General features: G+C 40.8%; 1 protein-coding gene across 3 annotated transcripts in view; it reads left to right on the top strand.

Moving 5' to 3' along the window:
- Positions 1–367: 367 nt before the first annotated feature.
- The window catches only part of SLC44A1 (solute carrier family 44 member 1), a 69,760-nt gene continuing 57,382 nt past the window's right edge, over positions 368–12,745 (top strand). For 2 of the 3 annotated variants that reach the window (XM_064402713.1, XM_064402714.1), the window contains exon 1: positions 369–595. In XM_064402713.1, coding sequence (XP_064258783.1) covers positions 569–595 — 27 coding nt within the window. In that variant the 5' untranslated portion in view covers positions 369–568. Of the gene's footprint in view, positions 596–12,745 lie in introns of all 3 variants that reach the window. The other variant, XM_064402712.1, reaches the window with a different exon arrangement.

Raw genomic sequence — 12,745 nt, 5'->3', positions numbered from 1 at the left:
GGTGCTTGATTCTGCTACAAAATTTTGCCGGCAAATGCGTATGTACTAGCAGGCCATACGATCAGGTCTTCCTCTCAGCGGGCAGGCTCTCAGAGACTCGGCAAGCCCCGCTGATCCGACCTTGGTTTCCACAGGCAGCTGCCCCCACCGCGCACCCTGCCGTGGGGCGAGCGCTGAGGAAAGACGAGCTCGGAGCTCGCCCGACTACCCAGCCGCAGCAGCCGCCGCCATTACCACACCGGAAGCGGCCGCGGCGCGGAGGGGCGGGGCGGGGGCGGGGCCACCGGCCGGGCAGGTACCCCCCGCGCCGCAGTGCCTGGCCCCGCCCCCGCCCCAGGCCCCGCCCCCAGGCCCCGCCCTCCCCCGAGCGTTTGCCGGGGGGAGGAGGATGAGGGGGCGCCGCGGCGGCGCTTGTGGTGCAGCCGCGCTCGTCTGACCGGCCCCGCGGTCCCCGCCGCTTCCTCCGTGCCGCCCTCCGTACGCCCCGCCCGCGCCGCCGCCCGGGGCGGGAGAGTCGCGGAGAGTGGATGCCTAGCGGGCACCCACGGGGCAGAGACCCGCGGACGCCATGGGCTGCTGCAGCTCCGCCGCGCAGGTGAGTGGCTCCCTTTTCCCACCGCGCCGCCCGCCGCTGCAGGGCCCTGCCGCGCCTGGCCCGGCCCCGCTCCCCGCCCCGGCTGTGCCCCCCCGGCCCCGGGCCTGCCCATGTCGCTGTCCTGTGGCTGCGCAGCCGCTCGTCCCCTCCGCAGCCCCGCTCTCTGTCGGCCGTGCCGCCCCTTGTGCCCCTCTCAGCACGGCTTGCCTCATGCTAAGCGCCGCTTTGCCGCCTCCCACCACGGAGCCCCGCTTTCCTGTGGCAGTGCATCCCCCTCGCTACACCTGTAGCGCCGTTCTCCCGTGGCTGCGCACTCTCCTGCGTCCCAGTCTGTAACCACACTCTGTCATGGCTGGGCACCCATTGCTTTCCCTCCCCACTTGACGCTCTTCCACCAACAGCTCTGCTCTCCCGTGACTGCGACCGCCTTGCTTTCCCCTGCCGTAGCCTCGCTGTTTCGTGGCTGGGTACACCCCCTTACATCCACTCGCCCTTCATGCACATGAACTGTGCACCTTTTTGCTCCCTCTGTAGCTCTTCCCGCTCATGGCTGTGCACCCCACGTTCACCCCCCACCATAGCCCTACCATAGCTCCTTACCATGCTGCGCACTTCCATCCTCTGTGTACTGTGCTATGTGGTGCTTCTCCTGTGGATCATTTTCACCTTGCCCCTTCTTCCCCAGCCCTTCTTTGGCGTTGCAATCTGTGGCGTACCCTGCTCCACTTCCCTGCCATGTCTGCAGCTGCAGACCTCCCAGTTCTCACCTGCCATCCTCACAGTGCCTTGCACCACTGTCCTGTGATCCCCACCCCAGCTCCCCCAGCCATACCTCAGTACATCTCCCTAGATAGCTCTGCATGCCCTGCCCTTCCCTGCAGCATGTTCTTTGAGGTCCCTACTACCCCACCCGAGAGAGAGAAGCTATTCCGTGGGAGAAAAGTCATCAGGCCCAGGGCATCCCTCAAGTCCACTGCCTCTGGAGAGGGACACAGTCCTAATCCCAGCCTCCTTCCTCACTCTATGGCCACGGGTTCAGGTGCCTCCCTACATCCATTTCCCTGTGTGTGATTGGTCCCGTGCACATCTCTTGTTTCCGAGGCCGGTTTTTCTTTCTTCCCCCTCCCCCTTCGCTCTCTTTTGCCCGTACTGACTCCTTTTTTTCCCCCAGAGTGGTGCTGCCAGGCAAGGCACAATCGGGAGCTCCACCCAGTGCTCCAGTTTGCGGCTCTGATTCCCATTTTAACTTTGCCTTTGAACAACACAGCCAAAGCTATGCCGGTTTTTTTTCTGCGTGGCTCTTTTCTGAAGGCTGTAGTACAAACGATCACGACTGATGCCTCGGCTGTGCTTTGCTCGCTTGTAAATGTTAGTTTCCTTTGGCTGTATCACTTGCAGTGGCTGAATCCAGCTTCCAGCAGATTGCTTATGTGGGAAAGTCCGTTTCTGCTGTCCCAGATGACTCATCACAGAGATGAGTTTTTGTAGCTCATCCGTTCAGGCGGACTTTTATTTTTATATAAGAGCTCTGTCCTTCCGATGCAGAGCACTGCGGAGAGCTGTCCAGTTGCAATAGGAAACCTCCTTTCTGTGTAGCAAATATGCTGCAAAGAGAAAGGCAATCAGCTTTATGGTGCATGAAAAAATGGTTTGAAGTAAGAGAGTGAGATATATGCTAAATGTTAGGGGCAGATTTTGAAATTGTTCAGTCACTGCAGTAGACTGCCAGAGGATTTTGTGAAGTCTGTGTTGTTTGAGGTTTGCTAAAAAAAAACCCCAACATGTTAGATAAACATCTGTCAGGAGTGGCATAAGGAAAGCTGATACAGACTTGGAGCACTGAGAGTGAAGCTGATGTTTCGAAGTAATGTTTTCAAGTATTTTCCAACCTTATTTTCTGTTATTCCTATCCAAATTGCTTATTTTGAGTGTTTTCTAGGCCCTTTCTAGCTCTTCTGTATGAATTTGAATTGCAGTTCGCAGTTCTTTTCTTAAAGAAAAATGCAGGCTTATTTGTGGGTAATGTTAGAAGAGGAGTCTGTATATCTAGCCTGTTCATGGGTTTCAGCTGACTGATTTTATGTTTTAGTGAAATTTGTGTTCTGCTGCCAGGTTGTGTGATGTTAATAGTATTCTACTAAACTTTTCATTTGCCTTCCTTATTTATGGCAAGATACAACGCAACAATTGAGCTTTGTACCCCATATACATATGACTGAGGTATAAAGAATGGCAGTTTATTTAATTTTCTGGCTGTAAGCAAAGGAAATACAAATCAACAGCTAGTTGCTAAATATTTTATTGGCATATAAATATGGTATTGTACATGGATTACAGAAACCTTGCTGTATACCATACAACACTACATTAGGTCCCAATGTCTGTCCTATCATCCCTTTTATAATGAAAAAAAAGTTGTGTTCCTCATCTACCATGGCCTTTGCAGTTCCTCTTCTTATATTTTTCCTGGGCAGGAGTCCATCAGACATTCCTTCACATTTCCTCGTCTACTTTTTTCTTCTCCCTTTGTAGTTTCATACTGATCTTTGGCATAATCTCTCCTCTTATTGTGAATGCCCTCATTCCTTATGACTTTGTTTTCAAGTAGATTTCTCATTAAGTTTATTTTTCAGCACTCTAGCCTATTTGATCTTCATCTGCTAATCCCCGTTTCTGTTTCTGACACAAATTATTACTTCTGTTTTGATTCTGTCAACCATCTTATCTGATTACTGCATCCAAGTCCCTTTCTCATGACTACCACCTTCTCCTCTCAATTCTGATAATGCATCTACCTGTGACTGATTGTTGAACTGAATAGATTTCTTTTTAGTTTTATTCATGGCTTTTATTTCATACTCAGTTATCCATTTTTCCCCCCTAGATATGTTCCTCAGTTCCTTTGCTTTGCAGGCTGTCTAAAGGCCTCTATCTTAGGCCTTTTTCTATGCCTCTTCCCCAGCATAATCTAAAGGTTTCCAGAGAAAAACTGATTAGAATTGACATGTTTACCTTTATTCAGTACTATTGATTCCTACTTACAGAGATGTATTCTCATGTTTGTTTTCTGATTTTTCTGCCTTTTTAACTACCCAAAGCCCCATTTATTCAGTTTTTCTGTTTTCATTTGAAATTTCAGGTTTTTACATCCTGCTGCCATCTTATTCCCTTCCTCATTTTATTCTGAGTTGCTATTCTTTATCCTTAAAAATAACAGCACTCTAATCTGTTTCCCTTCTTTTCCAGATTCCCGAACAGAGAAATGCATGTTTGTTGTCACACATTCTTTCCTTTTCATATTAAATTAATTCCAGTCCAGATTCTTTGTTATGCTGAAATTGTCTTCAGTTAATATCTCTACAGGCTTCTTGTGCCCAAGGTGCAAGGATTCCATGTCTTTCTTACCCTTCTTGGTCTCTGTTGCTTTCAATAGCATACGTAATCCTCTGCCACGTGATGTCTTATTCTCCCTGGGATGTCTGTAGTGCCGCAGAACTTTCTGAATTGGAAGGAACCCACAAGTGTCATTGACTCCTACTCTTAAGTGGGTGGTCCATACAGGGATAGTACTGTTTGCAATTATTCACTGCCTTCTACTCTCTTGTTATTGTTTATTTGGCACTACTTCTGTCTGTGGTTGTTCTTCCAGTGTTTCCCCACTTTTGTTAACTTCTTATTTTAACAAATTTATCAGCTTTGTCTGTTAAGAGTCACGTTAAATTCAACTTAATGCAATTATACCAGACTTTCTTCCAGATGAACGAATTCTTTCTGTTGCTCCACTGCTGTTTTGCCTGCTGAGGCAATTAGAAAGGGGGTACTTCATTTCCAGTTTCTTTCTTATTTCCATTTTGGTATTCCATGGTTGCACAAAGTTCTTTCACTTCCCCTGGTGTAGCATCTTCTATGATCTCCGCTATTTCTTTATCATCCCAACTAGAATTCTTGTTTACTTCTTGTTCCTTTTCAGTGTTACCTGTTGTTTCTCCTTGGTGTTGCCAGGGTGTTGTCATCTTTTTTTCTTTAGGCGGCTTGTGCAATCCTGTACTTATTTAGGATCACTAAGCTGTCATGTCATGTTTTTGTGCTTGCTGTCTCTTTACTATCACCATCTTGAACCTTAGTTTGTAGAGAAAAGCTTGTGCAATGTCGGCTGCATCTTAGCAGTTGTCTTAAAGCAGTCTTGTTTATCTATTGTTAGTTATCATGAATAGATCTTCCTAAGATTTGTTTGAGTTATTGTTTAGCCAAAGTGTGCTATCCTATATGAGATGAAAACCTGTAAAGGAAGGGACAAATATTGATGTGGGGGATTTCTGTCTTCTGTCTGGTATTGCTGTTACTTGTCAGTAACTTCATGTTGTTTTAAGCCCACTGTCCTCTCTTGGCCCTATCTTTATCTTGAGATGGGCGTTTTCAAAAGAAGGTTGCTTCTGTCTGGATGCATCTTTTTTTGTCATGGATCTGCTGTGCAACAAAGCTTAAGCTTCTTCTTGCTTTTGATGGAGGTAACTCTAGTTTGAGTTTGTGGGGCTTTTTTTTTTTGTATGTTTGTGCTGTTTGGGAAATGATCTTCCCTATCTAAATGTAGGGATCTTTTTAGCAAATAGTGAAGAAGTTCTGAGTTGTTAAAATAACTGCATTTCTTTCAAATCTTTAGTTTTACTGAGGAAGAAAAATGGAGTTGAGTGCTGGTATTCTCTTCCCTGGCTTTTCATTCTTCTCCTTTTCCAATGATATTTTCTTCTATGTCGCAGCATCAATCCATTTTAAAACTGGATTTTAAGGAAGCAGTTGTTGAAGTTCATCACTCCTATGTTGCCACAACTGTTAGGCTGTGCTGCAAATCTGTTTGTTTGAACTAATCCATACAGGTTTTTTGTTTGTTTCTTTTTAAGCAAGAAAACTTATTTCATAGTATAACTCAAATTGCTCCACTGATCTGATTTGTTGCACAGTTCTGTAAAGTTTGCATTGTTATATCTGAGGGGACAGAAATTCATAGATAGTGAAAGGGAATGAGGTGTAGGGAGAGACAGACCTTAAACTGCCTTCTCATGGAGCAGTTGTAACAAAATCTCTTCTCCCTTCCTGCTGTTCTAGGATGGTAGTAGCTGATAGTAGTTACAAGGTGTTTGCTTTGGCAACGTGTTATAGGAAACAAGGCAATTTATTGAAGTCTTAGTGTTTGTGTTGCAGTTATACAATACTCTATGTGTTTAAAATAAACTTACAGCTTTTTACATTAGTGACTTAATCTACTGTATGTGTGAGAGAAGCTTGAAATATTGCTGGAAACTGAAGGCATGACTGGGAAAAACAAAACACATGTTATTCTTCGTGGTTTTAGTGGTGACCTTGGTTTTTGAAAGATGGTAAGAACTTCCCGTTATAAGAGGAGATGAAGACAGATCATCCCTTAACTTTCCCTTGAGCATTTACTATCAAAACAACATTTAATAAATCTGGAGTTCCTTATTTTTTGCAAAAGTGAGTAGTTCTGATGGAATATCTCTTCCAACCGTTATGGGCAATACAGATTACTAATTGTACATCAGCTGTATATCTTAAGTTGTCAGAGGTTCTCACAGTCAAATGAGTTTAAGGGGCGTGAAAAAAATGCCTGTTTCGTTCTGGGCGTGGGTACATGGAAGAAGACAAGACAAATAGTGGCATTGATGAAGGGAAACAGAAGGAGTTGTGAATTCTCCTTCCAGGAGACTGCCTGATTTCCCTCTCAATATATTGACAGTAGATGAGGCTTCTGTTCTAGCCTCTGGTAAGCAGATATGGTAAGAAGGATGAAGTGTAAAAGCAGGATCCAAGAACATGCTAATGATAAAGCATCTCATGGAATTGCTTCTCTATTTTTGATCTGTAAGCTCTGTTACTTTCCTGTGAAGCATGAGATGTCCTTTCATAACTGCTTGTTGTCACAAGCAACTGTGCAAATAATTCCTTTTGATCTTAACACAGAAATATTTGAACTACATATATACTTGTGAGTACTCTATAAAATCCATTGAGTTTTTTATACTGAGGACTAGCTGATCTGAGGTTCAGATTATCTTTCAGTTGTATCACTTCTTAAAATTTGTAGGTAGTGAGTTATTTGCTTTGTCAGGTAATTCAAACATCAATGTTTTAAGAGCCTCAGGAAGTGATAGTTTGTACTGGGAGCAAGCATGGGACATAGCAAAAATTACAAAATCTATAAAATTTTTGCATTTTTTTTAAATGAAGTGAGAACAGTTTTGGATAAGACTGATTATCTTGCATTGTTAATAGTGAATGCTAAATCCAAAACTTGTTATTGTAATCTATTTGGCATCGAGACTGCTGTCAGCCATCAGAATTTTAGGTTAATAATTGTGAGGGTATGTTAAGTATCACCCAACTGATGGCTTTATTTGTCATTATGAAGAAATGAAGTGTTTAAGTAGTGAGTTTGTCAACTGTCTTAATGCTGCTTACTCTGAAGGCAAGCTTTGGCAGTAACTGCATGCCTTTTCTGTATTTGGGCTGATTATAATTTTTGTTCATATGAACTTAGCTCAGAGATTTATTTTGTGAAAAGTAGAATTTGCATACCAATTTAACAGAAACTGTCTTTGATACTTTGTGTCTTTCCCCCTCTGAAGCAGCCTTTGGAAAATTGTGTAAATTTTATGCTTGCCTTCTAAAAAAATGGTTATGCAGTGTTGTCAGGCTACTTCTACCAGTCGACTAAACTGATTACTAATTTTTACCTTTGTTTTATGAAACTCTACTGAAAGTTTGGTTATAATTTTTAGAGAAAGAGTTTGTATTGGTGAATATCTAATAAGGTTCTTTTAGGTCATTCTACCACTTTGACGTTTCCCAGACCGACACAGTAAAGAAATATCATTGCCTTCATTGGCCTGCTTTTGCTAGATCCCTTCTTTTTTTTCCCTGTGTTTTTTTGTGTGGTTGGGTTTTTTCGGTGTTTTTTTTTGTTTGTTTGTTGGTTTTTTGTTTGTTTTTGTTGTCTTTTTTGTTTGTTTGTTTTGTTCTTTTAAATCTTCTAGGTAAGCAATTTTCTAATGTGGAATAGAAGTGTGTAATTGTATGACAACAGCCTCAAGAGCATCTGTATGTATATTTAAGAAGAGAGAAGTGTCAACTTCATTTTGAAGTTCAGCTTTACAGTCCAAAAATTTAGTTTTACTCTTCTTTAATATTTCAACACCCAGTATGCAATGCATTATAAGAATAGAAGATGATTGCTGGTATATTGAAAAGCAGATTCCATACTGCATTTTTACATGCTAGTTTCTAGCATCTGATATTTTTATCACTAGTATTGCTAGACTGTGGTTGAGAGCATGATGAGCAGAACATGATGACTTGTACGTGATATGTTGTGCCTGCTCTTAATTAATGTAGTTAAAGCAGCTGTCTATAGCAGAAATGATCACTGGCCTGTTTTGGTTTGGTTTTGTTTTAAATTGAAATCACTCTTGCTGCTCTCCAGATATATTATTTGACTGAGGAAGAGACCTCTGAATGTTGTATGCAGATCTACAGAAACAAAACAGGAAACCCATTTAAGTACTTTTTTCAAGGTCACGGTAACCATGTCCTGCAAATGCTTTGTCAGACTTCCGATAGTTTGCAGTGAAAAACTGCAAAATTATTGCCTAGTTATAAGGAAGTATGCTTATGCAATAAGCTAAGGGCTTGACATATTATTTCCTTTTCCATTCTCCTCCCACTTTTTCTTACATAAATCAGATAGAGCTTTCTTAGTATATTAGTTCCTGTTAATCTAATATACTTTCAGTGTCCTCAAGCGCTGCCCTCTTATTATATAATTGTGAGTGTTTTTCTTTCTTGTTATGCCAGAATTTTGAACCTGTAAGTCAGGACTTTGTATTTAAGTAGCTTTGATTTTCACTTGGCAAACACATTTGAATATAGGATGCATTTTGAAGGAATGTGTATCAAACTGCTATGAATGTCCCTTTAAGTGGCAACACTGTTAGTTCTCACAGCAGTGGTGTACAGGCCATGAGCTCCTAATGAGCTGTGGTTTACATGAAGACAGTGCAAAGAACAGGGGCAGCATTTTCTATGGAACGTCCTCCACATTTCATGTGGAGACCAGTAACTGGAGAATTCTGCCCTGGGATTCCTGGTGGGTTTTTTGGGTGCATTTCAATGTCCTGCAATAAAGCTAACATTTGAATGTAAAGTGTATTTTTAATTGTATGTTTTACTAGTCATAAGTTAGGAAATATTTTGTAATTTGGGGTTCACAGTCTGTGGAAGTAATAAAATTTGAAATTCTGTGAAACAGGTTGATAATCAAGTAGAAAATTCAAACGTAGTGCAGTAACTTGGTATGTGCAAAATGTCTTCAGAAGTGAAGAAATGGTTTGAATATTTGGTTTTGTGATTCTGGGAGGGGTTCTTGGTTTTTTGTGGGGGGTTGTGGTTTGTTTTGGTTTTGTTGCTTTAGGTTTTTATTATTGCTATTGTTTGCATGACTGATCTTTTATTAATGATTAAGAACCATGAAAGTACCAAAATTGCATTGAAATGTATATTTTAAGGCCCTGAAAAATATTACTGTGATATTTGCAAAATATCCTTATTTATTGTTTTTTTGAAATAAATAATGTATAATGAAGAAAAGAAAACTAAACATTTTTGAGGCTAAAAAACAGGGCTTTTGTCTGCAGATGGCCTGATCTCTAAACTTCAAAACTGCAACAGGTGTGCTGATCATGTCAGCTTTATTTAATCAGTTGTGTTATGTTTCAAGATAAATATTTAAGTTGTTGATTGAGGTGGAGGCATGTAATCAAGGAGTGTTGAAGCAATGTTTAGTATGAGTTGACTAAAGATGAATGGAAGACGATCTACAACACAACATATGCTAAATTCAAGAGTGAAGTCCCCATGCATGAGTTTTCAGGGTAAACATCCTTATATTACACCATTAGTAAAACTGTGATACCTTATGTGATCTCAATTTTGTTTACCTTATGTTAAAAACTTATGAATACTATTGGTGCTATTAGCAAAATAGAAGATGTGGACATATTGAATTCATGGTATTCTTGATATCTGAAGAGAGGCCAAGCATAAATTCATTACCTTTTGGTGCATAAAGCAGTATTACACCATCAGAAAACTTCTCCTAGCATTATTTCTGAGTTTCATAACAGATAGGTCCATCTTTTCAGTGAACAGAGCATTGGAGAACAGGTGGTTCTCCAATTGTGAAGTCGTTAGGAAAATAAGGATATGGGTGCCTATGTGTAAAATACAGTAAGACACAGTAAAAATACAATAAGATGAAATATGGCTCTAGGTCCAAAGTGTGATTAGCATCTGCTTTGCAGTAAATTGAAAAATAGACTGTTTTGTAATGAGATTGAAGGAGAAATTCCACAAAAATGGAATGCTGGATTTCCCTGTGAGTTGAATGTCCTGTTATGGAGTCCATTTTGGAATGACCCCAAGGTGTTTTGGCTTCTTTCTAGAGATGACTGGGACATGCTGCAGTAGTGTTACAGTGACAAGCTCTTTTGTCCCTTTAAGTAGGAGACATTGCTTTGGTTTTCTGTCTCTAGCAACTCAAGCTTCTGCCTCCCATGAGAATGCAACCATTAGCAATGGTTGAGGTTGGAGCAATAGTCCTCTTCTCTAGAAGTAGATCTAGGCCAATTAGTTTGGCCTATTAATTATTAATTATTTTAGTATTCATGGAGGTATTCTATTGATACAACGTAGTTCGTTCTTCCAGGGGGCTGATATAGTTTACTAGAGTAAAAGTTTGCACTTGCTGGTGGGTGTTCTTGTTCTAGTACTAATGGAGTGTACCAATAATATGCTTTACAATGAACAAGTTTTATTTTGAACCTGAGAGATTGTCTGAACTCATGATAGAGTTCTGTAAGCTGCTGTTCAGTGATTTGACTGAACACCTTATAGGTCATGCACAGGAAGTCTGTAGGGAATGGTGAACATTTTAACTAAGTCATTTGTGTACAGTGTTCTTGGACTTCCTGGTGGAGTAAGCTAAAGGTTTTCTATAAACATATAACATGGTAATGTCATGAACTGAAAATGTGCTTCATTCTTCAAGACTTTGTGCTGCACACTTAAACAATAGATTCACCACATGAAAGTTTTATAGAGAAAACTAGTTTACTTGAGTTTTATTTTTGTTCTCAAAAGTGTACTTTGTGTGGAATTGAGTGTCTGCTTGGGGTCAGGACTCGTGGTCTCTTTCTCTTTAGGCTGTAGCATCGAGGTCTGTTTGGAGGTGGAAGAAGTTTCATTAGGATAATATGCAGCTGCTGCTAGGTCTTCTTTTAAACAGCTGCAGAGTGTAGAAAAGTCTACCATGTCTTGGACAGAAAAATGCCATATCTGTTATACCTCTTGCATTGGAAACAGTTTGGTAAACTAGTAAATTATGGCTCATCTTATTTGTAGGTGGAATGCTTCACAGTAAAGGTCAACATGTGATTAGTACTGTTCTTTAGCTTGTAAAGATGTAAAATGGGTAAAATACCATCTCCTTAAATGGCCATTAGGAAACACTGATAAATGTTTTGAGAACTCTCTTTTTGTTCTGTGTGGGTATGTTTCAATAGCATTTGAAGGTGCAGGGTTAAACTCAGCTTGCAGAACAGCTTCTGAACTGGATGACTTCTTGGTCATCACCTTTTTAACCTGGGTTGCCTATTTCCCAGGGAGCCATGCCCTTACATGTAATTTGGTTGCCTGCACCAGTATTGCAAATGGACCCTCCAATTTTGAAGGGTTTAGCTTGCATCATAGGTGTAAAATTTATGTATTCTATACTCACAATGCTAGTGGAATAAACCAAATGCTATTTACGTGATCAGCTGAATTACTGGTACTTTATCAGAACCAGTCTCATTCTAGGAAAGGTGGATGTTGCAGGACTTTCGGAGTTTCCACAAAAGATGCCAATCGGGATGAGAATCCTTTTTTACCTCTAAAGCCATTTATTAATGCTGTGTGCACACTGTGGCTGTTTGTCTTCTATGAAGATAGTTAGCTAAACAATAATTTCTGAATTCTAATTTAAATAAACAAAGAGCAGTTATGTCTATTTACTCTTCTGTATTGAATTACAGTTGTATGTATTCTGAGTCAGGATGTTATATCAAGGTGATGAAACAACAGAGAATTTAAAGGAGATGTAGTTAGATTAATATGGTTCCTGGGGATAGGGTTTTGTAACAAATTATCATGTTCATATACGAATTGGAATAGCCCTATACTCTCTAGCTGCTTATACTCACTAGCTAAAGTGGAGCCTAGAATCTAATCTCTAGGCTCTGACCTGCAACTCCTTTTAATCCAGTGGTTGTAACTCATGCGTTCTTCACTGGGTTGTCCTTGATTCAGCCCTCCTGCCTCACTAGCCCCTGAATTTTCTTTTTCTTGAAATGTGTCATCTGACCACCACAAGACTTTTTCTTTCTGCTTCTTGTACCATCATGATGTTGCAACATCATCAGTTGATAGCAGATTCCATCTTTATCCTTATCTTATTCACGTTTTTGCTATTTACCCACAACTTGATTTTCTGTATATGTAGTGCCACAGATGTTCTCTAATAGGCTTCTTGCTTTAGTCTCATCACTCCCAAATTTTACATTGCATGAGACATGTTGTGTTTAAAATAAATTCTCTGTAGCTCCCTGCATCTGTATTCTCTTGTTAAAATTCTGTGTTTTTTAATATTTTTATGCTCTTATATGGGTTTCTCTCTGGTTATGGCACATGAGTGCTTGTATGGCAGCATCTAGTACTGCTACCACATTTAACAGTGAAAGTGGTTTTGGCTATGCTGGTTCTGGAAATTCCTGTACTGAAGTATATTGCAATATGTAGAGGAAACCTACTCTGTGGTGCTGGAAAGGTATATTTTGTAAGTGGCAGCAAGAAAGAAATCTGGTTTCTATTTTTGTTTTGGAGTTATTGGATGCAATGAATACCAAGAAAATAACCTCTTTTTATTTTGTATTTGCATGCAAGTACTTTTAGTCCTGAGAATGTGTAGCTCTGAATTCAACTAGGAAAAGCCAGTAGTTAATGTCTCCTTAGAGAGCATAGTGTAAATTATGAAAGCTCTGTTTT

The sequence above is a fragment of the Passer domesticus genome, chromosome Z, assembly GCF_036417665.1.
Source record: "Passer domesticus isolate bPasDom1 chromosome Z, bPasDom1.hap1, whole genome shotgun sequence".
Taxonomy (NCBI): domain Eukaryota; kingdom Metazoa; phylum Chordata; class Aves; order Passeriformes; family Passeridae; genus Passer; species Passer domesticus.
The sequence above is the reverse complement of the archived record's forward strand: the minus strand, read 5'-3'. Positions and strand labels throughout refer to the sequence as shown.